The sequence below is a fragment of the Lampetra fluviatilis genome, chromosome 6 (genome assembly GCF_964198595.1).
Source record: "Lampetra fluviatilis chromosome 6, kcLamFluv1.1, whole genome shotgun sequence".
Lineage (NCBI taxonomy): Eukaryota > Metazoa > Chordata > Hyperoartia > Petromyzontiformes > Petromyzontidae > Lampetra > Lampetra fluviatilis.
In genome coordinates, this window is record NC_136280.1 from 5504923 (window position 1) to 5532482 (window position 27560).

Below are 27560 nucleotides of genomic sequence, written 5' to 3' on the forward strand. Positions count from 1 at the left end.
GGGCGTGTTGCTCATGGTTATGGAAGAGGGGGAGGGTTGCTATTGGTTGCAATGGAAGAGGGGGAGCGTTGCTATTGGTTGCGATGGAAGACGAGGGTTGCTATTGGTTGCTATGGAAGAGGGGGAGTGTTGCTATTGGTTACTATGGGTAACGTTATGCGCAAGCCACTTCCCTAAACATTGCCTGAAGGAGCTGTGCATAACCCTGCAATGAAACCTGGCGTGCAATATCTCTTCACGTTTAATTCACAATTCTAATAATTATCTTTCATTGTTTGGCTGCAAAATTATAAATCACTTCGTTGAGCTATCATTTGTGGCTAGGTTCGCTTCTGATAAAGAAGCTTATAGCTCAGTGGGCTTTACCTGATAAATAAAAAGTATTTTAGTTTTATTTGTAAAAACGTCTTTATTTTTCGATTTAAAGCTTTCGTGACTGCAGGGATTCATATTCTTGGTTCTTTCGGTGAAGTCACAACAATCAAATTTGAAAAAAGTGGCGTATTTTTTAGTTAAGAAAAAAACGCCACTTTTTTTCAAATTTTCTTGCTGTGGTTTTTACATCTGGTGATGATTGCTTGTGTTGCAATCGAAATGTCGTGAGATTTTTTTTTTATTTCCCTTCTACATGACCTTACCGGAAGAACCAAGAATGTCTTTATTTGTTTACCTTTCTATTGTGTTTTTGCATTGTTTCTTGTAACGTTCTGACCCGCCCCGACTGAACATGGGGCAAAGAGCTTTATAGGTCATCGGATTCCCCCTCCAGGAGTAATAAATTTTCTGATTAATTTCGCAGTTGTGAGGATTGTATTTCAAACTTACCCGTAGCGAGATTAAACAATCATAATTTGTCGCGTTAAATGAATTGACGATTTTATTTTGCTCGCTTGCGTCGCGTGGTGGAGGGAATTTCACGACGTAACATTTGGCCAGTTCATTCCGTGGCCGAGCCCAAAATAATCTATTACGAAGCATATTGGATAAGAACCCCAATATGTTAAGTTGCATCCTGTCTAGTTGGACAAGTAATTTTAATATATTGCTTGGGCTGGCATAACATCAGATTACTTTTAATCGAGAATGGATGTTAACCTTGGTTTCGACTGCATTTTAACCGAGCAATTTTAACCAAGCAATGGAACATGTCCGAGAAAACCCACACCGCGGAGATTGAGCGATGAAATCACTTCACGTGCAGGGTCGAGTTTTCCCATCGCAGGATCGTACGAGGTGGGGGTGGATTGGGGAGACCTTCATCCAGCAGTGGAGCGACCATAGCTAATTGGATGACACGCCATGGTGATCATGACCATGACCGATAATTAATTCAAACGCCAGATTGATTCCAACTCACGCATTCGTCAATATTCGCGTTCTATAGGCGGCAATACAGATCAAGATGTCAAGTATATTTTCTTAATTTCTCCTGTAATGCGGTTGTTTCTGCTCAGTTTTAGTTTTTATTTCCCTTGCCGTATTCATTATTGTGATTTTAGTTAAACAAATTACACTATCCTGGTCTCTTTTCTCAACATTTCCATGGGCTGAAAATCCACAAATATAATGCGGCTATTTCGCCACGTTCCTACCCAGGAGGCCTCACTCCACCACTCGGCAACCTAACGCCACCCGCTGGTCAAACTCGTGCATTGCCAACTTCAAAATTAAGGTGGAAATATGCAAAACAATACAGCACTTTATTCGCCGATTCCTCTGCACACGAATCAGAGGAGTTAACGTTTGAATAAATTTAATCTAAAAAGTGGTCAGTTTTTACTGCATACAATTTTTTACTCACAATATAACTGCATACATGTATATTCTTTGGGTCTTTCGGTAAAGTCACGTAGATAGGTTCAAAGAAAATAAAAACAAAAAACGTCATCAGCCTGATGACGACCGCTTGTGTTGCGATCGAAACGTCGTAGTTTTTGTGATTTTTGTTATTTTCTTTGAACCTATCTACGTGACTTTACCGACAGACCCAAAGAATATGAATTCCTGCAGTCACGAAAGCTTTAAGTCAAGATTTTCATACATGTATACAAGATGCCAGTTACTCCAATTAGTAAATGCCAGCTTCAATTTGGAGTTAGGAAATATGAATGTGGATACAATGAGACATGTTATCTTTTGTTACTTTGTATACAATTACATCACAAGACAACCCATTAAAGTGCATTTTATTTTTAATACCGTAAATCAAAATGACATGACATACATGTTTACAACAATTACACAAGTCGAGCACTATTATTTTAGGAGTTTGTTATTTTAAAGCACATTCTGACGAATTAACGAAATTAAAATGTACACATTTTGGAACATGTGATGTTCTCACAAACGTTCACTCAACACACCAGTGGGTTTATCCAAAGAATATACATAACTTAAAGGATTAGCTGTGTTGTTCTCAAGTGTTTTTCAGTTATATGTTTCGTTCAATGTGTTGGGTCCTACACTTAATTAATGCGCTCCCAGCATGTGGATTGAAACGTCGGACATGTTTCTGAAAACACGTCGTACAATGCAAAGCATATCGCAGACCGATACAACACAACTGGAAAAACCGAAGTAGTATAAATACAACTGTCTTGATTACGTCCAAGTAATATTTTATAGTGGTCCAATAATACAAACCCAATTCTGCCCAAAAAAATAATGAATCATTGCTTTCATTTCACTTATTTCCATGGACAAGGGCATGCAGACAGGGCTCAGTGTGGCATCTGCGTCCAGTAGTTTGAGAAGACAGAAACCTGGAGGAATAAACGTTCTTTAATAACAATGTTTGCAGGATTAATAATTTAAAAAAAACACCTAATCCAAAGTTTGGAGTGCAGAGAAAAACATTTCCACCCTTACCTTATCTTTAAGTTGCTGACACAGCTGCAGGGCAAGAGTGAGAAACAGGAGTCCATCTCCCAGCCATGGCACAACACTCTCTACCTTGTGGGTCTGGATAACCTCATACTTCTGCCCCATGAATTCGCTGAGCATCACACAAGCAAATAATTGCAATCGGGTTTCAGAATGTGCAATCTAATAGCAGTAGACATCAACGTTTTATCAATAAAAATAACTTTGATTGCAAACATCAGATATTACTTGCAAATTATGAATTTTCTAAAATAGGTGTTTGCTTCGAAATAACACTCCAGTTAAGAGCATGTAAAATGAGTAGACGCCACATGTGAAAATCCGATGAACCGTTAACTTGTCATATTATCAAGGTCACTCACAACATGGAGCCAAGAGCATGACAGACCGAGCCTCCTGATGGCTTGAAATTCTGTAAAATAACACAAGGTCACATTTTTTTTTATATTTGACAGAACAGTTAACAACTCTAAATTAAAAACCTGCCTGCTAAAAACAAGTCAATATTAGTTACTAAGGAAACAGTAATGAGTAAAAATACATATTCAAGAGCTACATCAAACAGGTTGGTAGTTCACCAAAAGCAGCATACTACATTATATTTATCTTATGTCAACAAAATATTTAACTGTGAGGTTCACATTTTTCAAAACATTAAATGGTACAATTTTTCTGGAGCATGTGTTCCCAAACCTTGTTTGCATTTGGCTGCAGAGTGTGCACTTGGTAGAGCACCAGGCAGAGCTTGTTGTGATGAATGTAGAAATTAACCAGCAGATCCTGCGGCAGTGCAGGGTTGAACATACACTAGAAAAGTGACAAACGCAAACACGAAACACATGTGCCGGGCACTTGGTGGCTTTGCACGTAACCGATAATCCAGCACCGTGGAGACGAGGGTTGGCGGATCACGCAAATGTTGTGAAACTCCTTTCCCGTGGGCGTCGAGGTGCCATACCCTGGCTTGCTAAAAGGCAGTACAGCAAAAATGTGGACATCTGTCCCATCTGTATGGGTTAGAGTTTCTCCCACACACTCATGGGTTTTCTTCGGGCACACATGTGAACACTTTCTTTAATGGCCAACATTACCATAATAGGACAATTTGGTGCCAGCTCACTGCCTTGCTGCCTTTCCCATTTGCCTGTGGTCTCTCGCTCATATGAGTCATTCTCTATATTCAAGTGAGCGAATACTGTGCACGTTACATGCTGAAATTACGTATAATATACAAACATAACACAAGTGTTACATATAACACAAGTGTCAATAAAATCATGCTCAGCATGGATTGTGAATAATTATCACTGACCTCTGCACTACTGCTCACAATATATATAGAACAAGTTGACGTGAGGACTTACGGCAGCACTGCCATTTGCGAGGTCTGGCAGGGTCATTGCGGCTGGTGTTGCTAGGCGGTTGCGGGCCCGGTTCAGCTGCAGCATCACCGCATCCATCAGCTGTAGTCATTGCATAAGAGGACATGAAACGTTACACAATACATAAATCAAGCAAGCATATCGATACAGTCCGCAGTGTTAGCTGCGTCAATGATTAGTATGCGGTTATTTCACCTTGTTTACTTCAGTGCCCGTCTTGAACTGGTAGCTTTGGTCCTTGCTGTTGACGAGCCGGTATGCCTGATGAAGGTGATTTCCAGCATCCTGCACCTGTGTAAAAAAGGAGAATCATCTCCTAGCACTTCTCATTAATGCTTCATACTTTATAGCAGAGAACGCAAGGGCTAGAGAGGTGTTGGTCACTCTGTATACATGTAAATTATGCGCATAACATTGCAGTTTGAGTTGTAAATAGCTTAGCTGTGCTGTATTTAAAGTACTGAAATATGTAAAACATGATAGCATGGAAGGGATGTTTTATAAACATCGAATGTAAATGCATGTGTTGTGCGTGTATATGAACGTGCATGTTTCAATATTAGTGCTTTATAAGTCCATGTGGAGTGGCATCGAATTGGTCACTAAGTAGCATAGCGCTGGCTGCTGGCAGGGAAGGGGATCTGCAGCTTGTAGCAGCCCTGACTGACAGCAGGTCACGTGATAGACCCGAGGGGGATCTAGGGTAAAGGTTACGGAAGGGACACGTCGAGAGCTCGCTAGTAGGTTCCGGAAGGGGAGCGTGGCCGGGGCGGAGCGAGGCCACGCTGACAGGATAAAAGGGGACCCCGAGCGGGAGCTCGGCGCTGTTGTTTGGTGTGGGATCCCTGTCGTTGTCGTCGTGGCTGTTGAAGATCGTCGCCATCGCCGCTGTCGCCGCTGTCGTCTCCACTTGATAATTGCGCTGCTAGACGTAGTTGGCTGTCTCGGTTCAGCGGCGTCAGTGTCAGATGGCTAGCGCTGAGTTTAGGCTAGCAACCAGTGTAGAGTTGCGTATAAGCGAGGGACAGAGAGTGTGTGACAGTGTAAGGTGTGTATTGTATAAAGTGTACAAAGTGTGCTCGGTGTTTAATTAAAGAATTTCCTCCAAGAATTATTTGAAGCTTTCGTGACTGCAGGAATCCATACTCTTTGATTCTTTCGGTCGTCATGACGACCGCTTGTGTTGCAATCGAAACGTCGTGATTTGTTTTATTTTATTGTATTTATAACTACCTGACTTTACCGAGAGAACCAAAGAGTATGCCTCCAAGAAGTTAAGTTTCCAAGTCAGTCACTACACATGTAAACTGTTGAAAAAGCAAATGCCTCACAAACCTGTTGCATTTTCCACTGCTTATCTTCTCTGAATACCGTGTGTAGTATCTGGTTTGCCTTCAAAAGCTTTATGTGTAGATCCTGCACCACCATTCACAGGGAAGGGCAAACATTAATTTGCCATTAATTCTGACTTGACATTCTCTTTGTGTACACGGTGATCCGTTTACACAGACACACCCCACGAAAATAGGGAGAAACTATAGAGAAAATATCATTTAAATTCAAAGTCTCTACATGTCCCTCACCAATCCCAAAACGTGTATTATTAAAATATAGTAACACTCTTCAGAAAGATATTGAGGCATTGCTATCACAATTATTCAAGCCCCTATGAATAGGGTAATTAGAAATGAGTGGGACATCAAGAAATGTATCACCAAGTATATATCAAATATCTGTCATCAATCCAAGGGATACTGTCAGCAGTGTAAACCTAACACTCATTAAACAAGTGCATACTGACTATATTCCCTCAAGATTGGCTTGCTCATTTAATCAATTTTACCAGCAAACATTAACTATTCAGACGACTGCTGGGGGGTCCCTTGGTGAATAGGACAAACATGTCAATATTTTGCTGCCAACAATAGTACATTGTAGAGATGGTGGGCTGATCAGACATGGGCTTGGCGATAAGAAACGCGAAATCCTATTGGTCAAGAGGTATGATGTCACCTGCCAGACGCTTCCGTAAACACTGTTTAAAGGAGCTACGTATACTTTGAGGTGTACGTTCATCGGGAGATTTGCCATATATCACTGCTGTCAGACCTCTCCTAGTTTTATCAATGGACATGAATTTCATTGACATGTACAGTAAGCATAAAACACAACACAGCCATTCATCCTTGCCTTCCCCTCCCTACTACACTGCACAGGGTGGGCTGATTGGGCCCAGAGTAGGCTGATGAGCTCAGAAAGCGTGGGGAAGGTGGACAAAGTGAAGGAGGAAGGTGAATAACAGGAACAAGGGAGTACAGTGGTGGAGACAAGCAGACAATGCCAAGGACAGAGCGGGTATAGCCGACAGGAAAAGCAGCAGCAATCACCACAAATAAACTATTCTGGTGGCACAGAAGGGGTATAACATAGAGGTCAGGAAAGGTCATGTGTCAGTAGAAATAATAAGCTGTAGTTGAGGGAGATAAACAAGCAATAAGAGACTTGTAAACAAAGGGTACATATTATTGGTCACATGTACAAACGTTATGTCAGGACACCATGTGACGTGACAGCGTTCCACGTGGGAGATAACATCATATGGCCCACCGGCACAAGCTTATTTTATTACATGGCCCACCAGTATATATCGTTGAAGAACATTCTTATTTATTTACTGTATATAGAAGCTTAATCTGCGTGTCAGTCCCTCCATGTTCATCAACAGACTTACCGCCTGACAAAGAGTATCTCCATTAAGAGTTAGCACACCCTTTACTGCATCAGACCTGTGTGGAGTAAAAAACGTAAAAGGTAAACTATATAAAAACAACATCACTCGCGGTTTGATTTTCGTTCTTGCTATTGCAATCGAAATGTATTAATGAACGTAAAAACAATAATATATTTACGTGGAGCTGCCGAGGATAAAGTTTTCTTGTTTCACATGGCAGTCTTCCTCCCTACCTGGCAACACAAACCGCTTACATCCCTCCTGCAATACACAGATAAACACGTGGGACATTCCACGTTGAGAACTTTTTTTATAATTCATGCATCAATGCTGTCCTCACAGCAGTTGGAAAGTAAAAATGTCAAAGTGTCTCTATGCTCAAACTACTGTGGGAAAGTGCTCATAGCTTCAGAATACTAAACGTGCTATGGCAGTGTATTATTAAATAAACGTGGGATTCCATATTTCAAATGCCACCTTCCCATGTTACATAACCACAAGTCAGTGACCTTGATTCTCATTGACACATTTAAAAATGAAGACTTATTTTACCGAACTATATTGTGCGCGTATAGCCCTTTGTCAATCCACTGAATGAGAACCTCTTATCACCATGAAAATTGTGGAGGTTATTTCACCATACTTCACCATGCTGGTCAGCGCAGGTTGGTGAAAGTGTATATGAGGACATATAGGTAGATTACGTTAGATTTTGCTGCGATGTCCTCTGCTGCACACAATGTAGTCCTGCGGCAGGCTATAACAAACTGTTTTGCGTGCTGGCCACCAATCCAAGCCCTATCCAGGCTCAACCTCTGCTTTGCTTGACATCGAACAGGATTTGATACATTGCGGGTGATTTGGTTATAGGTGAAAAAATACTGTATATTTTATTTCAGTTCATTTGTTTCCACTGACAAACCTCTGGTATAATTCAATGCTGCAGTTACAAAGCCAGTGTTGTATAAACAACAAAGCGGGCACCACTGAACAACTTGTGTCCTGGTTGACATGACAAAAAGCGCTTTACTGGCAAACAGGCTTGATTGCATCAACACAGTATGATCACCTTCAAAATGTCCTGCAGGTGACTGAGCACGGAATGAACCTCCTCTCTCAACAGCCACTGGAACTCTTCGTGCTGTAACAACAACAACAAAAAACACCAACACACAATCATTTACACTTACAGCTTTGCAGTGGGGTTTTTGTCCGTGAATGTCTTTACGGTATAGCACTGTAAATGTAACGTTGTTTTTGTTTTAAATTAATGATTCAATCCTCAATTGGTTGCGAGCTTTGTGTCCACCAAAACAATGCCGTTGTTTTAAAATGTTACGAAGTTAAGAGAATGTTTGCTTCATATAATTTTGACACTGGACTTGCAGTAAACTGGGGTTGTCAATTCAATTAAATATCTTGGAATGCCAGCTGATACACCAGTCAAGTTGTTTAAATCCATCTGCCTTTGTCCACACAACAGTATGATTATGGGTATACCACAGCTTGGCAATCGGCAGTTCACTTGTGGTAAGGTAAAATGTGGGTACTCCCACGATCGAGACGTCTGGCCAGCATGAAAGAGTAGGCCAAATTCCCTCTACACTCCAGAGGTACTCTGTAGTGGAGACCCGTCCACCAGCAAGTCACACGAACGAGTAACTAATGGACCCCTCTAGACTCAAAGAGGGTGTTTGGCCTACTCTTCCACATTGGCCGGACGTCTTGAAAGAGGTGTGAGAACTCACACTTTACCTCACCACACGCCCATCAGCTGCGGTGTGCTCATGTGAACTGCAGGGTGGACAGAGGGGTTTAGAAGGGGTATGGTGGGACAATTGAAGAAACTTGCCCATTCACCATTGGAACCTCCTTTGCCAGTAGCAAGATATGATAATTGTTTTTTTTACCCTTTTATCTGACAACAAAACTGACACCTTTTGGCGTCATCTGGTCCAACACGATGTGAGACTAGGCTCTAAGAACAGCTGTCTCGGGTGCAGACCAATCAATTTCAAGGACAGCGCACACATATTTTTTGTTTGCATTCCGACCACAGGTATTGTGGTCAATGCAAACATGACTCCTTGTAAAAAAGGTGTCAGTTTTGTTGCCAGATAAAAAGGTAAAAAAACAATTATCATATTTTGCTACTGGCAAAGGAGGTTCCAATGGTGTAAATGCTTACCCTGAGCTCTCATACTCTGATGGTACATTGTCTTTGAGTTGTGCGCCTTTTAGTGTCATCTGGTCCAACACCATGTGAGACTAGGCTCTAAGAAAAGCCGTCTCGGGTGTGGACCAATCAACTTCAAGGACAGTGCATACATTATCAGAGTTGTGTTTTTTGCTTGCATTCCGACCGCAGGTATTGTGGTCAATGCAAACATGACTCCTTGTAAAAAAAAGTATCAGTTTTGTTGCCAGATAAAAGAGTAATAAAACCAATTATCATAACTTGCCCATTGTTTCAACTACCAGGCCGGACGATATAATCGATCCGGCGACCTCTGAAAACAATTCCAGCGTGCTAACCATCCACACCGCGGGGCTGCATCCACAAACAACTACTGTGCAACGGGGTCAATGAAATCTACCGCGTCCTCTTCTCCCGCACCTCCGATTAGCACTGTTGGCTACGTAGGGAGCGAAAAAAGTTCAACACATAACGTACATATCGACGTTTCAGATTCAATTTTCGATTTAAAGCTTTCGTGACTGCAGGGATTCGTCTGCTTGGTTCTTTCGGTAAAGTCACGTAGAAGAGAAATAATAAAATAATAATAAATATTTTTTTATGTTTTAGTTTTATTATTTTATTATTTCCCTTCTACGTGACTTTACCGAAAGAACCAAGAAGGTTTCAGATTCAGTTTCATTCATTAGGTATAACCCCCGTGAGCCATGCGGCTCTTGACGTCCATGCTTACATTCATTCACGACCAATCAGGAATGTTTAACAGATTGAATCAACGCGTTCTTTACAGTCGTCCAACGTTGGCGCTCGGAAGTCGACAACGTTTACTTACAACTCACAACACGCCGGCAGATGCGGATACATCGTCACTGAACAAAGTGGAAATGTCAAGACCCAGGCCACTCCGAGCAGAACCGTGGGGAACATGCGACTCCCCCCCCCCCACCCCGGTGCCTGCCCGATTCACAAACTCGGAGGAGGCATCCATCATCGACAAGGGCGATAAACTCCGCTGACTCCCTGCCGCAAGTGTCTGGACAACCACCTCGATGTCAAATCGTAGTCGTCACATGGCGGTCCGGATGTCTTGTGACCCCCCCCCACCCCACTCACAATGAACTGCCCAACACTCCCTAACTCTTACTGATTGATTTCTGTTTTCACACCCGCAGGTAATACAACAAAAACATATTAAGGTTTAGAGAGTTAAATGGTGGTGGGGGGTCACAAGACATCTGGACCACCCTGTACAATGATTTAAACGAGCAAGCCACCACTCAAGACTTGTCCGGCCTTCACGCACAACGCCGCATTGGACGCTCTACCGACGTAATACAATCCAGCATCATCATCCAGTCAAGAACATCGAAGTCGTCGTCGTTAATCATAATAATCGCCATCACCACCACCACCACCAATCATCATCGTCATGATCATCGTCGCTGTCGTTACCAGCACCGCCCGCTCCGCCTCGGACGCGGTCGCCATCGTCCCCCCGCAGCTGATCGCTGACCCCGCAAGCCCCGCCCCCCGCAAGCCCCGCCCCCCGCAAGCCCCTCGCAAGCCCCGCCCCCCTATTGACCCCGCCCCCCTGTCGGCCCCGCCTCCCCCCCGCCAACCCCCCCACACGCCTCACCCTCGCCAACCCCCCACCCCCGAACAATCCCGTTTCAAATTCCCCACTGCGCATCGACGCGCTCCGTCTCCGATTGGTCGGGCGCGCGACCGAGGGAGCCAATCGCACGCGCGCGCCGAGGCCCGCGCGTGGGCGCGGCGGCCAATGGCGGCGCGCGTACGGCGAGGGTGGCGCCTATGCGCTGTGCGATTTCCATTCGCGTTGACAAACCCGGAAGAATCCGATAAGCTGCAAAGCTCTTTGTCACGAACGGTGCAGTAGGAGCTGGTTCATAACGTTACAGCAACAATAAACGATACACAAACACTGTAAGGGTGCAAAGTATATTTCGATGTAAAGCTTTCGTGACTGCAGGGATTCATCTTCTTGGTTCTTTCGGTAAAGTCACGTAGAAGGGAAATAATAAAATAATAAAAATAAAACATAAAATAATTCTCACGACGTTTTGGCCACAACGCAAGCAGCCGTCCTCAGGTGAAGAACAGGTCTGTCGGGGAGACAGCGTCTGAATGAAACAGCACCATGCTTGGAGCGTATATTTAAGCTGGGTTGGAAGGGGGGGAAGGGCGCCTTGACAAAATAATTTGCATATCAAAAGGAATTTAGCATATTTATGGGAAATGCAGGTATGTGATTAGTACTACTTGTGAAATGCGTAGGAGGTTTGGCGGGGGGTTTCAAAGTCATATTATGCCCGTGCATTATGCAGGATTAGCAGCATCAAAGGGAGGGGATAGGGGTAGCATTAATAAAGGGAAGGAATGTTAATAGTATGTAGCTGCAGTAACTAAACAACCACGTAAAAAAATAAAATATAAACTACATAGTATCAGTATACTAAATATACTCTCCAATAAGCTGAGCTACTAACAGTAAGTAATACATTACAATTCTATATCGCAAAAAATATAATATGCTTCCAGCTAAACTTTTTTCCCTTACCAGTCCCTCCAGAAAAACGCGATTATGCGATCGCAAGATTTCACGCAAAATCAGCCAAAGTCCGCATATTTATGCGGGGGGCGCGTTTTTTCAAATACGTCGCACTTTCGCCGCATTAATTGCAGATTTCCGCGCGCAAAATATGCGGGCTTGCATGATTTCATAATCCCCGCATTTTCGTTGCAAAAAGTCACATATATCTTAGCAGAAAGTTGAAAAATGTTGCGTTTACTTCACACAAGCGCAGCCATTTCCCCTGTTGCAATGGGAACGTTATGAAGTGACGTCACTCATTACGCGACATCATTGAAAAGCTGCAAACCCCGCGATGCCAATGAAACCATGATGAAGCCCGCAAATCTTTCTCATTTGCCCCAGTGTGTTACATGACAGTGGGGGCAAATTATTTTGCATAGCTACCTCTGTAAAACAGGAAGCACACATTCAAAGAATAATTCCTGCAGTCACGAAAGCTCCAAAATTAAGGAGGAAGCACACATTTTATTTTTTAATATTTTATTTATTCATTTTTACAGAAGTTGTAGCATATTCATTTTGTAAAGCTACAGAACTTGTTCGACTCAATGTTTTGTAAGTTTGAGCCATCTGCCCACTTTCACCCAGTCTTTTCAACATCTACTCGGAGCAGATTTTTGATCGAGCACTAGCAGATAAAAACATTGGTATTAAAGTCAATGGACAATACATCAACAACATCAGGTATGCCGACGACACTGCACTGCTGGCCGATTCGGAACAAGACCTACAACAAATCTTGGACGAGGTTGCCACAGAGAGTCAAATATGGGGCTTACGAATTAATAAAAAGAAAACAAAGGTTATGAAGGTCAGCCGAACTACAAGCGAAATAACAATCAAGCTTGGTAGCGAAAAATTGGAACAAGTACACCGATTTAAATACCTTGGTGTAATCATTGACGATCAGTTGAACCATGAAGTCGAAATCAAGAGCAGAATTGAACAAGCAAGGCAAGCATTTATTAAATGGAAAACACTCCTTGCAGACCGCAACTTGAGTACATCACTGAAACTGCGCACACTGAAATGCTACATCTGGTCAATTTTGCTGTACGGAGTTGAGACGTGGACACTGACAATAACAGCAACAAAAAGGCTCGAAGCTTTCGAGATGTGGCTGTATCGAAGAATGCTGAAAATCCCATGGACAGCCAAAACCACCAATACACAAGTTCTGCAAGATATGGGCACTGACAGGCAACTGCTGAAGACCATCATTAGCAGGAAGTGTTACTACCTAGGCCACATTGCCCGAAACGACCACAAATACCAGCTATTAAAGCTAATCCTGGAAGGAAAAATCGAAGGGAAAAAACGACCAGGACGGCCAAAAACGACATGGCTCAGTAACATCAAAACATGGCTACAATTAACAACAGCAGCACAAACTCTACACGCCGTGCTAGACCGGGACCAATATCATCGTGAAGTCGCACACGCCGTTAGGCAGCACTAAAGAAGAAGAAGAGCCATCTGTTTGTTAAGGTCTGAAATAAAACAAGATGAGAACTTAAATATTCCCAGCACTTTCTGTGATGTAGTATGCTTGCTTATCATAGGAAGTAATAAGAAATGACTCTTTACATTAAAGTAGTAGCCTAGTGAATAGGGTGTTGGGGGAATCACTTTTTTTTCTCTTTTTCATCAAACCGCAGTTTTTGCAAGTTCCCGCAATTTTTGCAAGTTCCCGCAATTTTTGCAAGTTCCCGCAATTTTTGCAAGTTCCCGCAATTTAATCGCATAAAATTGCATAAATATCCCGCATATTCCATCGCATTTTTTAAGAAAACGTGCCGCATAATCAACGATTTTTGCCCGCAACAATCACCAAAAAACTCCGCGTTTTTCTGGAGGGACTGCCTTACATCACACGGGTCTACCCCGTACTATATACTGCCATAGACAAACCCAACATTAAATTATATACTGTATAACTATACACCACTTTAGAATAATACATAGTGTAATATTACACTATGTATTATTCTATCCACCCTACTGTATATCACACTGCTGTGTATTCACTATACAATTACGATACTATATATTGCCTTATACATTGTATAAACATTACAATTTTATACTATTTATTATTATACAATCTGCTATACAGTATACCATTGACCGTCGAGTGAAAGTAGTACTAATCACATACCTGCATTTCCCATAAAATGCTAAATTCCTCTTGATATGCAAATTATTTTGTCAAGGTGCCCTTCCTCCCTTCCAACCCAGCTTAAATATATGCTCCAAGCGTGGTGGTGTTTCATTTTGCTTCCTCTTAGTATATTTCACTTTACCGAAAGAACCAGGGTCCCTTTCGTCATGGCAAGCTCGGCCACTTCCTCGAGTCGTGGAGTTCTGCCATTACTAGTAGGGTACATTTCATAAAAGCGTGTTTTTTTAAAGTCTATTTAAATACTGTACTGTATTACTTATTTTTTCTTGAGCCCTTGTGGGTAAGTGCCTCGGAATGGTGACCACGATGAGGGTGGGGATGATGTTAAGACGGCAGTGAGCAGCAGATGGCAGTGCAGGAAAACCCCATCGTGTCGTTTTAGAAACCTTTTATTTAATTTTGAAACAGTACTGTACTCGCAACACGGGGTTACTGTGGCCGACAGTCGACTCTAATGAGAGAATGGTAAACCAATTTTTTTTAGGAACGATACCGCTCCCAAGAGGACGCCTGTTGTGGAGATGGAGCGATTAAATCAGCTGTTGTGCGGAACAGCTTCCGATGAATGTTTTCGTCGCAGGATCGTGAAACGCGGCGGCTAGCGGAGGTCGTTGACCCAGCAGTGGAATGACCATGGCTACTCATGAACAGTCGTATTACAAACACACGAAATGAGCAGACTATATCTACGCCTCCTCCACATATCTGGCTTGCCACGTGTCTATTTTTTACTGGGAGGAACCTCCTGGTTACACCAGCCCACAGGGGATTCTTGTGTCCGTCGTGCAGGGAAGGGCTGGGTGGGGAGGGGTTGGGTGGGGCTGGGTGGGGGTGGGAGGGGTGGGGCTGGGTGGGGAGGGGAGGGGCTGGGTGGGGGGGTGGGAGGGGTGAGGCTGGGTGGGGAGGGGCTGGTCACCCCGTGGTGCCCTTATAAAACTCAACGTTTCACCTACTCACGCCGGCTTGTGCCGCCCTCACAGTCGGGCATATTTGCGGAATACACCACGCCGCCGTTGACCCTGGCCATTGACCCAGCAACCCAACGTTCCTACCAGCTCCCTCCGCAGGAATGTGTTTTAAAAGAAGTGTTGTTTACACAACCCATCAGCCGCCACACACTTCTGGGAATGCATCGTTTCAGCAGCATCAACACAAGCAACAATAACAACAACAAAACTGTACCGGTTTCGAAATTCAGTATCTCATCATCAGTAGTCGAGGCTCGCTTGGCCCAGTCGCTGGTGGTGAACTGCCAGATGTTTGTAGGCAAGGGCACTCTGATATGGGTTCGACACAGAACTGTATATATATAAAATACAATCCATGCAGTATAATTATTTTAGCCACATTAACAGTGCAGTAAATGTGAACTCAATAGACGGAGGGGTGGTGGGGGGGGGCTTTCCAAACCGTGGCCTCATGGGGCGCTGATTTCGCGATCGCTTTCACTGGACCGACAACGTCACATTGGGGACTTCTCGTTGGCACTAAAGGGGGGCGGGCGGTCGTGACTCCCACCGATTGTGTGGCCTTCCTGGCAACCATGGGCCACTGGCTCAACAGGTTCACGTCCCGAGCCAGAATCCATCCGCGTGTAGCCCACCCTCCCATTGCACCCGGGGTCACCGTGACCGTCGCTCGACTCGGTGGATGTGGTCAGCGAGTGGCCAGTGAACGATCGTCGTACATTATCGACGGTTTTCACCACCCCCCGACCCACCCACCTAACCTGACTCAACGAGAATCGGAATATTTATGTATACTTGTTGAGGAATAAATAAGCGTAATATGAGAATAGGTTTTTTCCCCCTTTTTTCTGGCAACAAAACAGTTAAGATATCCATATTCTTGGTTCTTTCGGTAAAGTCATGTAGAATGGAAATAATAAAATAATGAAAATAAAAAAAACTATAACATTCTCACGAGGTTTCTACTGCAACACAAGCAATCGTCATCAGGTGTGAAATCCACAGCAAGAAAATTAGAAAAAAGGTGCGGTTTTTCAAATTTTCGTGAGAATTTTATTTTTTATATTTTTATTATTTCCCTTCTACGTGACTTTACCGATAGAACCAAGAATATGAATCCCTGCAGTCACGAAAGCTTTAAATCAGGTGTTAAGATGTTAAAACACCAAACTGACACCTTTTACAAGGAATCATGTCTGCATTAACCACAATACTTGTGGTCAGAATTGCAAACAAAAAAGTACTCTGATAATAAAGGCATTGTCTTTTTAACTAATTGGTCCACACCAGAGACAGCTTTCTTTTGAGCTTAGTCTCAAAACGGTGTTAGGTCAGAAAAAAATTGGAAAACCTATTCTCATATTTTGGTACTGCCAAAGGTGGTCCCATGAAATAATCGTGAATAACGGTGCACTCAAGAGCGCTGCCTCCAAACGACCGATGAAACAGCGTTGTCGCCTGGCTTTGGCAGGTTCAAGCATAAGATAAATGCCACCAATATAATTGCATTCGAAGCACGCCGCGTGTTTTTTAATTGATAGCAGATCATCATTAGTTGCACGCCCCTCGCAAACAGCAAATGCCAACACGGCATTGTGAAATTATGTAACCAGTCACGGACCAATGCCTTGTAAGGTCAAATTGTGTGGGGGTGCGTGGAGACGGGTGGGTGTAAATTCATACCACGCGACTGCATATAAACCAGTCTGGAAGAATAGGAAAATCATAACTGAGGAAGGCAGCATGACCGACCAGTGCAAAGGAATTTCTCCCACTTTGGAAGATGTTGGCTCCTCAAGCTTGGTCGACCACCACTAAAGTGTAAGAGTTTAGGAATAATTGAATCTTCCCAAATGTGGAAGTTAAGATGCATTCATAAGTTAATCCAATTATAGAATTATGAATGTTGATGAAAACCTGATTGTAACGCAGCTTTGCACTTTCCCTCTACTCAATGGAGTTGCCACCTGTTCCAAGTTTGACCCAAATCTGAAAATGGAATCAGCTCATGTGACAGGAATTGATGTACTGAGATCTGTTGAACTTTTATCAGTTTTCTGCAAAGTCTTGGCAAACCGAGGCTAAAAAAATGTCCGCCTTTGGTTTGCGGAAAAAGTTGCAAATTTACTCATAAATGAGCTCATTGAAGGGATTTGACATTTAATGTTGCGAACCTGCACAACAGCCCCCTCCTCTCTGCTTCTGCAAGTGAATAGCAGTGACATTACACGCCACTCCATTACTCTAATTTTAGCTCCCCGATATATGATACTAAACCAGGCCAGGGCAACCCTATAAAAGCAGTTGCAGAGTGTTGGAGAATCGTATGAAAGCGGGTTGGGTTATATGCGTCGAAACGATTATACGCAGGTCAGCCAAGGGAGCCCTATCAGCTCCCGCTCCCCCCACCTGATTGATGCAGCTATGGTCACCAATAATAGCGCAACGAAGTTGCGGCTCATCGTGTGGACATGTCTCACAGCCAAATACTTTAAACGCATGTTGATTCTAAACGGAGGGGAAAACCGGGAGGACCGGGAGAAAAATCCACGCGACCACGGGAAGAACATGCAAATTCCAATTTTCAGGCGTCAGGGTATTGACCGAGTTATTACTGTGCTGCCGGACCTTATACAAATTATAGATTCAGATCTTTAAAAATTGATTTTTACCTCGGTAGCAACAAGAGATTCCACCCTCCCTTTCATGACAGCACAGGAAGTATCTGCACAGCGATAAGGGGCATTCGGTAGGGAAAGGAACCTTGAACTCGATTGGCATGAAAAGTTTCAGCGTACAGGCAGAGGTATCTCTGGAAGGAATCGAATGGTTAATCTGATCCAAGTGGTGGATAATCGAGCCCCACACTATTAGGGGCAGAGTGGTCCAGTAAATAGTTTCTGCATGACCTGGAGTTATCCAATACCTAACAATAGTTCGTGCTGTAGGTGCTGTGTCAGCCTACACTAATTAATTAGAAGCACTAACACCTTGTGATCTTGGGCCACCATTTCAATCAGCACTGACCCAACATCACTCAAAACTGACACCGCACGGAGTGGGCTTTTGATTCAGGAGGGGATTGATAGTGTAGTCTTCATTTTCTTTTGGATGCCATGTGAAATGCAACGGATGAGTTTGTCGAGTTTCAAACAGCATATTAACGGGGTCTGTCACGGCCCCCCACCCCCCATAGATTATTTGTACATCCTACAAATGTACAAACTATTGGTGACAAGTGCTGGATTGCATTTCGCCAGTCACAATTGGGCAACTCTTAAATACCTCGATTCCGGTGGTGGCAGCCGCTCCCATATATTGCTCGAACAGGGTTACGTATCGTTCAATGTTTGATAAGCCAGGGAGTTCCTTCGTTGGATCTTCCAAAAATATTTGTTTGGGACATTGCGGGCTGAACATTCTCTCTGTTAGTTAACGATGTCTTTGCCAGTTAACAAAACGATTAAAGCATGTCCATGAAAATAAATTAAAAAGTGTAGTGTGGCAGTTGTAACAAAGGGGTGTAAAATCATGAAGAGCCATTTCTTCTAACCATGACTAACCATTACACTGAAATGAGAGAATGCACAATTGTAATTACAGTATACCTTTCTAAAATTGGTATAGTGTTTAATAGTTTTTCATCAGCACATGCAAATAGTAAAAACTACACTACAGCACAACCCATATGCAAAGTGATGTTTTATTCCTTTTTTATTTAGTAGTACAAAACCTTCAATTCCAATTGTTAGCCTTTTTTCCTGTTTGTGTTTATTTTTACATAGCAGCCACTTCCAAAGCATCAAAACAAGAGCACCGACTCTGTTTCAAACTGAAATCACAAATTACAAAACAAAATTCATATTTCACATTCTCTTACACACCAGCCTGGGGCATGGCTAAGGATCAAAATATACAGGCTTTATTTCATATCGTGTAATTTTTTTCGTCTTTTTAAAACAAAGAAGACACATTTCTCCATACTGAAGACAGGAAACTATTTACCATTAACAGAGTATGTGTCCAAAGCACTGGGACAAAAAAAAACACAAGAGAACATTCAGAAAGTGTAAATGCATGTAAAGTATATTTTACCAAGGCATTTAAGATTCGCTGCTGCATTTTATTACTTTATTTGTATGCTTAAATTTGTTTTAAAAAATTGTTTATGGATACAGAATGTATCATGTACCTACATTTTCGGCAGCAAATCATCAACCCGTGTACTTTATGAATTGTGGAGAAATGTTGTATACAGCAGAATCCAACTGATTACAAACGAAAATGCAAATAGGACAAACTAAATTGTTGTTTACCAGCAGACCTAATTTACCATTAGCTAGAGTTAAAGTATTTAAACTTGTACAGCACATTCAATTGCAATTAACATTCTTTTAATACTAAAGTTCTAGAATTTCCAGTGTAAATATTTACTTTTATCATTCAGTTACTTATTTTAATTTAGCAAGGAAAAAACTATTTTCAATTGTGAGCGACAGTAAATTTAATTTAAAATAATAGAATGTGGGTGCAGAGCCAACCTTGCGGTCTTGACATTGCATGCACTGGAAATGCAATACGCAGTATGTTATACTGGCTAGACTAGGTTATAACCAAATCATCTCCGAGTATAGCAAAAAATGTTGTTATCGAATAACACATTTACTGATTAAGCGAATATTAAAAATGAATAAATAGGAACTTGCTACACAAATCATAACTGAAATTGTACTCGACTGGAATCTAAGAGCGCTCAGGAGTAATACGAGGATAGTAATTTACATAGAAGTTAAACAGGTGCACATACTTCATTCAGCCAGTCTGGCAATGAGTTGCATATTACAACCAAAGATACCGTTTTATTAAAATGGGTTGAATACTGCCATTAGTGGCACAGAAATTGGTTCAGATTAAAGGAGAGAAAACAAAGAGAAAATCCATCTACGTTAGTTAATAATAATGCTATTACCATAATCTGAATTACTGTTAAAGAATCGGAACATGTGCCAGTAGCTTGCACTTATTCCAGTGGTCAGCAAGGGTCGTTCACACCACATTGCTTAAAATTCATCAACACAGGTGCTCACTTTAGGTTGGGCCAACCTCTGGGAGTGTTTCATTTGATACAGAACCCAATTTTAAACTGGAATGTTGCCTGGGTAATTATATTTTGGTGCAGCAACACTGCATTCTGCCACATATGGGAAGACTGTCAATAAAAACGATGAAATATGAGACTAAATAGTACACCTTAACAAATGCAACCATAGGTACGCGTTTTATTGTAAAAGATAAAAAGCTTTAAGCGAGCATTTACAAAAAATTGTAAATCCAAATATATGTATTAACTTTATACCCAACATAGGCCAATATGAATTGTAACATTAAATATATTTTCGGATAGAATCGTTTTACCAATTGTTTATAATAAATTCCATTAACGCAGTATGTACCTCAATTGCAGAATGCAACTACATAACTTATATGTAAATGGGAGAAAAAAAAGTTCCTTACGAAATATGATTTATTTTTAGGTTAACTCTAATTAGATCCCCTGGATAGCCTATGTATCTATTGGGTGGTTTCAGGATTGTTCTAACGTGCAGCAATAATAAACAGTCAATAAAAATGAATACAGCAAATGTTTGCATTGTTCAGAAACCACATACAACTATTAATTTCACTACAGTTTTTATAATGAAGCATTGCAATATCACTAAATTGTAAACAAAAGGTCAAATAAATTATAAGCATTTTAAGCCAATGAAAATAAGGCCTTACGTATGTGCAAACTACGATGTTCAATGCATTGTCAACTACAAATTTGAATTTTTGTTCCAATTCTTGGTGCGCTTGCCAATTCCACAACATGCAGTTCTGTACAATTTATCACAATCGGCACCTGACCACATCCCCCGCCCACCCCTTCTTCCTCCTCACAGGTGCCACATATACAGCATTTACATTTCTTTAGTTCAAGTCAAAATCTATTTGGTGCACAGTATTACCCAGGACTAGGAATAAGCAAATGTGACACAATATGCTGCCATCATATCCACACTGTACAACTGAGGTTTTTAGCGTTTACTCAAACATTTTCACCATTTACAAAAAAACATTCTGCGCTTGTGTTTCTAAGGCTGGATGCACAAGTTTTTGTTTTAATGACACCTTACAAACAAAGAGTGTGAGGCTGTACAGAGGCCTTCTCTCTCAGCATGAGTGCTGGAGGTACGAAGCAAGAGTACGCAAACTCTGTTATTCCTAATCCTCAGGCCAGAAACAAATGTCACATACTCTGCACAAACAATACACCCCCAAGCTTGCTCTTTTCAGGTCACGGACCACTTGCTCAGACACTCTTTCCATTCTCCCATCATTTACCGATGGCATTTTAAAGTATATTCCCATGACAATAGACGTACCCTTATTACAGTAGCTTTTAATCTTTAACCCACACCAATTTCTTCATCCCTAAAAGTTACATTTATTTTTAGATAGAATATGGGAATTGTTGTAGCTCTGGAGAGGCCAAACTCGAAGTTTACATGTAAAGTTTTATGTGCGCATTTGCAAGGCAGCTGCAATGTGGACACTTAGTAGGACAATCATAATAGAGATAGTTTTTTCCAAAACTGCTAAGCTCACCAGAGCCTGAGGAATAACACCCTGCTTCTGTTACAAAAAAGCACAGTCGGCTATTTCTTTGCAAGTGCCATTAGGCGCCACTTTAAAGTTAAATAAGCAGAACAGCAAACGTGTTTAGCTGGAGCAAATATGCATTTATTATAAACAACGTTTATCATTAGTCCTACAGATATTACAAGTTTAAATGCAATTACTTTATTGGCAATATTAAAATGTGCAAGGTGTGCACTCAAAAGAGTTTACACGTGTTCAGCTGGAGGAGGCGGCGGTCTGAGGCGTCTCAAACTCGTTGACGCGAGCTCCGTCTTTCCGCACGCCATCGCGGCACGTCCCGCACACGTCCAGGGGCTTCTTGCTCGGCGGGGACATTCGACCGTCGCAACAGCTCGCACAAAAGACCTTACCACAGCTCCTAGGCAAGTAACAAACCAAAAAAAATATAAGCATTTGGAGAAATGAGGATTCGAGGATTAAATACACCAACATATTTCGTTCACAATTTAAGGCTGCCAGAACATTGACCAGCTTTGTGAATTTTGATCCAGCTTGAGCTAAAAAAATGGTGCGAGAGGCAGATTTTGCCCTTCTCAAAAAATAATAAATTGCAGATAATGAAACACGAACCTTGTCGTCCCTTTTTTGTTTTCAATATATGCTAAAGAAGCTCATGCACACATTGGCTTACCGAAATACATTTGTAATTACACTACTTCGATGGATGTATAGATGCTGTAAAATAAAACAAATATTGAGTAGACAATACAAACACCACTACGTTAAAACATACACATGTATTAAAACTGTCAATTGATTGGTTTAAAAAATATATTTAACATAGCATGAAATATCTCCTTGGGTCAAGAAAACACGGCCTAAGAATACAGTAAACAGACCAATGTGCCCTTTCATATAACTCACCAGCATAAAACTGGCTTTGGTCTGGTTGTGCTGGATTAAAAAAAATTTGCAACACCACATCAACTGTACACACATTCTAAAGCATAAACACACAAGACTGAGCTTTGGAGAGAAAGAAAAAAACCAAGCAATACAAAAGGAGCACATGCATGAGAGGAAGAAATGGAAGGAATAACAGCTCACCAGGACTGGGCAGACAGGTCCTCATCCCTGCAAGTGGGGGGAATCGACAGCTCAGGAGGATTGTCGAGGAAGTTTTGGTATCATTGCGATATGAATCACTGCATAGTGTTTGAAGCCTAGGCCCACCGACCAATTATAATTAAGCGGAGTGCTAAGATTTGCAACATGGAAACACAAGAGCAGACACAAAAACTGTTCGTAGCTATGTGATGTCATTTCGTGGATTGCATTTTGGACTTGAAACCAAATGAGCGAATGTTGCGTTTTGTGCAAACGTTGATGTCACTGCCTTATCAGTTGCAATCGGGGCACATTGACAAGGCAGACAGGACAGAGTTAGGAGACAAGGACATGGATATATAAACACACACACACAAACAGCCCTATTGAAACCTTGGTGAGCAAGCAATTTCAGTTATCAAAAAAAAACATTGGTGAACACTAAATGGTGTTGCAGAAACTCGTAATCCAGACAGCCATTGGACACAACTTAACTAAATTTCCGTTTACTGTTGGGCATAATTATGTATCTTCATGCACGTAATAAACAGTAAGTGAAGGTTATATTATTTGTCAATTGCAATTTAAATTATCCAAAACTAACCAAAGTATTAGCTTAAGCGGTAAGCTTAACAAATGTACATATTCATAGTTAAATAATTTGGAAATGAGAGGTTAGTTTACTTTTCAACCCAAGCAAGCCATGCAAGACTGTCACAAACAGACAGAAGCTGGATCAATGGACCGAGAAAATGCCTTATTAATTTTACCCTTGGGATGCCAAAGCACAAATATGTAAGCTTTGCATGAGTTCACAAATAATAGATACTATTGCATCTCATTTTCACTTAAATATGGCCTATAATTAGAAAATGCAACTGTTCCATTAAGCAGAAAACTCCATAACTGTTAAATATTTACAATGAGAAGATTTACAAGCAACATATTGGACACCGCTTATTGATCAGCCGTTGCCTTTGTACCCTATTTGCCCGGGCAATTCAACAAGTCCAGGACACTGGGTTCAATTATTTTCCACAGACTGTTCAAATCTGGCACACATAAATGTCTGCGGGGTTAACTCATGTCAGCCACATGACTTACAGCACGTGACATAGCAATGACCAATGCAATGCAAAGGCAATGCACACCTGCAGTAGTGTTCCGTGCTTTGAAGCCAGACGGGCCCCTCGCAGCTGTAACATTGGGATGGCACCAGCTTTGCCATCTACGTTGCCATTGCACACAAACAGAGCAACGTGCAAATATTATTGCCGCTATATACAAGATTGCAGTTGGCTGTAATTCAATCGCGTAAAACGTCGCAACATTTTCTTGGTTCTTTCGCAAGCAGCCGTCTTCAGGTGAAGACGGCTGCTTGCGTTGTAGCCGAAACGTCGTGAGAATTATTTTATTTTATTATGTTTTATTTTTATTATTTTATTACTTCCCTTCTACGTGACTTTACCGAAAGAACCAAGAAGATGAATCCCTGCAGTCACGAAAGCTTTAAATCGAAATTCGTCGCGACATTCTCGCTGGAAATATAAATGGAACCAAAAAACTGCCACGTCAAATACACGATATAATGAGCAGTACATCTTAATTTCGATGAAGAGCAAATTTATTTTTTAAGATGATCACAAAAAAATGCGAATTTTGCAAAGGTGGCACCTGATGTCCATCCTGTGTGTCGATGTGCTCCCAACTGGTCTCCGACACCATCCCAGTACTGCACTGAGACAGCGGACCTGACTCCACCTCACTGTCCAGGTCCGAAATCGTAGACTGATACACACAGCACGCACACCAGATGCACAAATATTTTACAGGACATTTCACGTGACATTTTTAATATTGCTTCCATTATAACTATGGGTGGCCGGGGGGGGGAGCAATCTGGATGAGCTACATTCTTGTACGTTGCAAGTGAACATTTTCGGGGGGGTGGAGGGAGAGTTATTCATTGCGATTTGAAAAGAAAAAGGCTAGCACCGTAAATTTCTAACAATACAAAAGTACCACTGAGCACTCTATAGCTCTTCGGATTGTGTACCGTGTGTTGTTTGGGTATGATGTCTGATGTGTCACTCCACGTGACAGGAGTTTCTTCAGGAACATAATAGTTTGGTTTAAATCCCAGAAGAGACTCCCAGCGGATGAAGCAAACCATTAGATATGCCAAACAGCACAAAACACAACCCGAAAAACAATGTTGAGCTACGCAGCACAAGTGTGGAAAACCGACACAATAATTCCACCGAGCATTCGTGGCAATGTACTCACCAATTCCTCAGGGCACTCGGGTTGCCTCCTGTTCGGCCCACCAGACATGTCCAGCTTTGGCCGCTCCGCCTGCAGATGCTGCTGCCGCTGCCTTCCGCTGAGCTGAGCCCGAAGCTCTTGCAGAGCACGGCGAAGTAGCAGCGTTTCTCTGCGGTGCTGAGCGTCCATCTGGAGCAATCGGCGCTGCACGGGGTCTGGTGCGCAGGGCAAGCCATCTGGATCCCCTTCGCCTTCCTCGTCTCCTTCAGCCTCCTGCTTCTCTTCTCCAGGCCAAGATTCAGTGGCCGTGGTCGATGCAACCACCGTCGTCATTGCTGCCATTGTTGAAGATGCTCTGGACCAGCGCGTGACATTGTCACAATACTGGACTGGGTGCGCAGCATTTTTTTCTAACGCTCCACCTTGCCGAGCGGAGCAACCGCAGTGCACGAAATTTTCAGAGGCAGAGTTAATAGAGCTGCAAGCTGAAGGGTGGCACACGCCATTGGAGTGTCTTCTGTCTGTGCCCATGTGAGGCACATAGTCCGCAAGTTGTATCCAGTCATTCCCAATGCTACTGTTGACAGAAACACACCTGCTACCAATTTTATGATGCGTGCACTGATGATGTCCACTGTTAATAGGAATGGTCGATTCGCAATTTGTATTTTTCATGTCAATGGATGCAGTACACTTTTCCTGCTCTGCATCACCATTTGTTAGAGGCCAACCCGAGTCTGCATATCCTTGGTTCTGTCTATTGCTACATTGAGTCAGCCCTGATCCTACAGAGCTGCTAGCCTGAGGATACATTCCTGAACAATCGTTGGGCTTGGAACGTACATGATTCCTTTTAAGATCTGCCAAATGCCTTCCACAGGATAACGGCACCATGTCAACAGCAACTGTCGTACCAATGTCTTTCTCAATGCCTTGTTTACTTTGCTCTAGACCTTGAGTTTCTGTCAAACTGCAATTAGTACACTGCTTTCCAGCCCTGCATCTTCTGGGCTGCTCAGTTGCTCTGTGTGCCCGGTCAAGAGCAAACTTTCCTTTGCAAGCTCCACAGTTATTTCGCCTCCGCCCTCGCTTTTGCTTATGCTCCCCATTAATACAAGACTTGCTCATGCTGCCAGCTGTACCCAAAGCTAGGCAGGCTTTTCGTCTTTCTACACTTCTCAACCCATTGGACTTAACGCCTTTGCAGGACCTTACATTCTCCTTTGCATCCAGATCGACAGACTTTAACTTGTGCATCAGACAGCAGACCTGTGCACTGCGAATATCTCGGGTTATGACCACTCCCTGGCGGTTCTGACCGCAGATGTTATCACTGCTCAGTTCTTGTTCTGTCTGTACTTCATCTGTGATGGTCTCAGTTGAGCTCTCCATGACGGACTTCCTTTCTTGCACCATGCCTTGTTCCACAGCCTGAGAGGCAGAGGGCTGAACTGGAGAATTTTCAGCGGACACAGAATCTGAATTACCATTGACATTCTCACAGTGCCCATTACTCATTCCAGAATGATTCTTCTCTTTGCGGTAGTTGACAGTGCTATTTACCATGTCAGCGTCGACCCAAGCGAGGTCATCATCACCATTTTTGTCTGGTGGGTGGCTTGTTCCTGCATCACAGGTCTCAGAGCTCCACGTGATCACGGCAGGAGATGAAGCACTGTGTATAACAGTCTGTGCGGAGTCGAGCTTTTCAGAAGCTTGCTCTGCAGAAAACTCTCCAAGCAACTCATGTGGGACATTGATCCTGTTAAGAGACTGAACACATTGTGAAGCTTGCTTTCTCACTTTACCGTGCATATTGTGTCCCATTGCCGGTTGCAAAGAAACACCAGAATCACACCAACACGTGTTTCCCAAAGAGCTATCAGCCTTTGCCACTACATCCAGTTCAAATCCAACCTTGTTCACCAAGGGCTTGTGGTCGTGCATATCTGAGGCGGCCGTGCGCTCTCTCCTATGGTGGTCCACCTCGTGACCGCTGCATATTGGCGCGCAGTCAGGGTCCGAGGCCTCGAGGCCCGAGTCGCGCGAGGGGGCGCACGTGAACGTTTCACTTTGCGCCAGGAGGCCATCTTCGGTTGGGGTGTCCGACACGCAGCTGATGATTTCCATGGAGCCGCGCCGGTCGATGCGCAGGCCCAGGCCCTGCAGGCTCGGGTCGCTGAGGCGGCGCCCCCCACCTGGGCCACCCGCCTGAGCCACCCCCTCGGTCGCCGACGGCAGGTCCTCAAACGAGCGCGTCTTGGACAACCTGCAAGCGGCCGATAAATGCGAGGCCGGGCTCAGCTGCATACAAACTACCAGCGTATATGACGCCGACCAGTGTGAAGCATGGTCTGACGTGAAAAACAGCAAAGTCTCATTATTTGGGTTTGTCGTGATACGAGTACCAAGTATATTTGAGGGGAAAGGGGCCATAGGCAAACAAAAATATCCAAACATACAAACCTTGTTGTAATTAGAGTAGTACAATATAATACTCCTTTACAGAGTGGAAACATTCGGAAACATAGTAGAAGATTCACAATAAAAACAGCAATCTGAGATAACGGTGCGAGGTAGAAATCTACA

The 27560-nt window shown here is 42.8% G+C and overlaps 2 protein-coding genes across 5 annotated transcripts in view; both read right to left on the bottom strand.

The window, feature by feature from the left end:
* Positions 1-2170: 2170 nt before the first annotated feature.
* Positions 2171-10715, bottom strand: ROGDI (rogdi atypical leucine zipper). The gene is made up of 11 exons (XM_078857580.1): positions 10646-10715; positions 8066-8137; positions 7175-7257; positions 6997-7051; positions 5601-5681; positions 4461-4556; positions 4248-4346; positions 3577-3690; positions 3246-3295; positions 2869-2995; positions 2171-2762 (listed from the first exon to the last, which is right to left on the bottom strand). The coding sequence occupies exons 1-11, from the start codon at positions 10679-10681 to the stop codon at positions 2721-2723; spliced, it is 855 nt and encodes a 284-aa protein (XP_078713706.1). The 5' UTR covers positions 10682-10715; the 3' UTR covers positions 2171-2720.
* Positions 10716-18641: 7926 nt separating this feature from the next.
* Positions 18642-27560, bottom strand: part of LOC144933078 (phosphatidylinositol-3,5-bisphosphate 3-phosphatase MTMR3-like) — a 52119-nt gene continuing 43200 nt past the window's right edge. For 3 of the 4 annotated variants that reach the window (XM_078857585.1, XM_078857581.1, XM_078857582.1), the window contains 5 exons: positions 24993-27240; positions 24381-24494; positions 23858-23934; positions 22707-22733; positions 18642-22017 (listed from right to left, as the gene is read on the bottom strand). In XM_078857585.1, the coding sequence (XP_078713711.1) occupies positions 21855-22017; positions 22707-22733; positions 23858-23934; positions 24381-24494; positions 24993-27240 (2629 nt within the window). In that variant the 3' untranslated portion in view covers positions 18642-21854. The remainder of the gene's footprint in view (positions 22018-22706; positions 22734-23857; positions 23935-24380; positions 24495-24992; positions 27241-27560) is intronic. The other variant, XM_078857583.1, reaches the window with a different exon arrangement.

What these genes read in the sequence shown, in the direction of transcription:
- ROGDI (XM_078857580.1), bottom strand. Translation starts at nt 10,681, where the DNA reads ATGGCGACCGCGTCCGAGGCGGAGCGGGCGGTGCTG. An exon ending in GAGATACTCTTTGTCAGGCG is followed by an intron (nt 5,682 to 6,996) that starts GTAAGTCTGTTG and finishes ATGGTGGTGCAG; the next exon opens with GATCTACACATAAAGCTTTT. An exon ending in AGCAGTGGAAAATGCAACAG is followed by an intron (nt 4,557 to 5,600) that starts GTTTGTGAGGCA and finishes TTTTTTACACAG; the next exon opens with GTGCAGGATGCTGGAAATCA.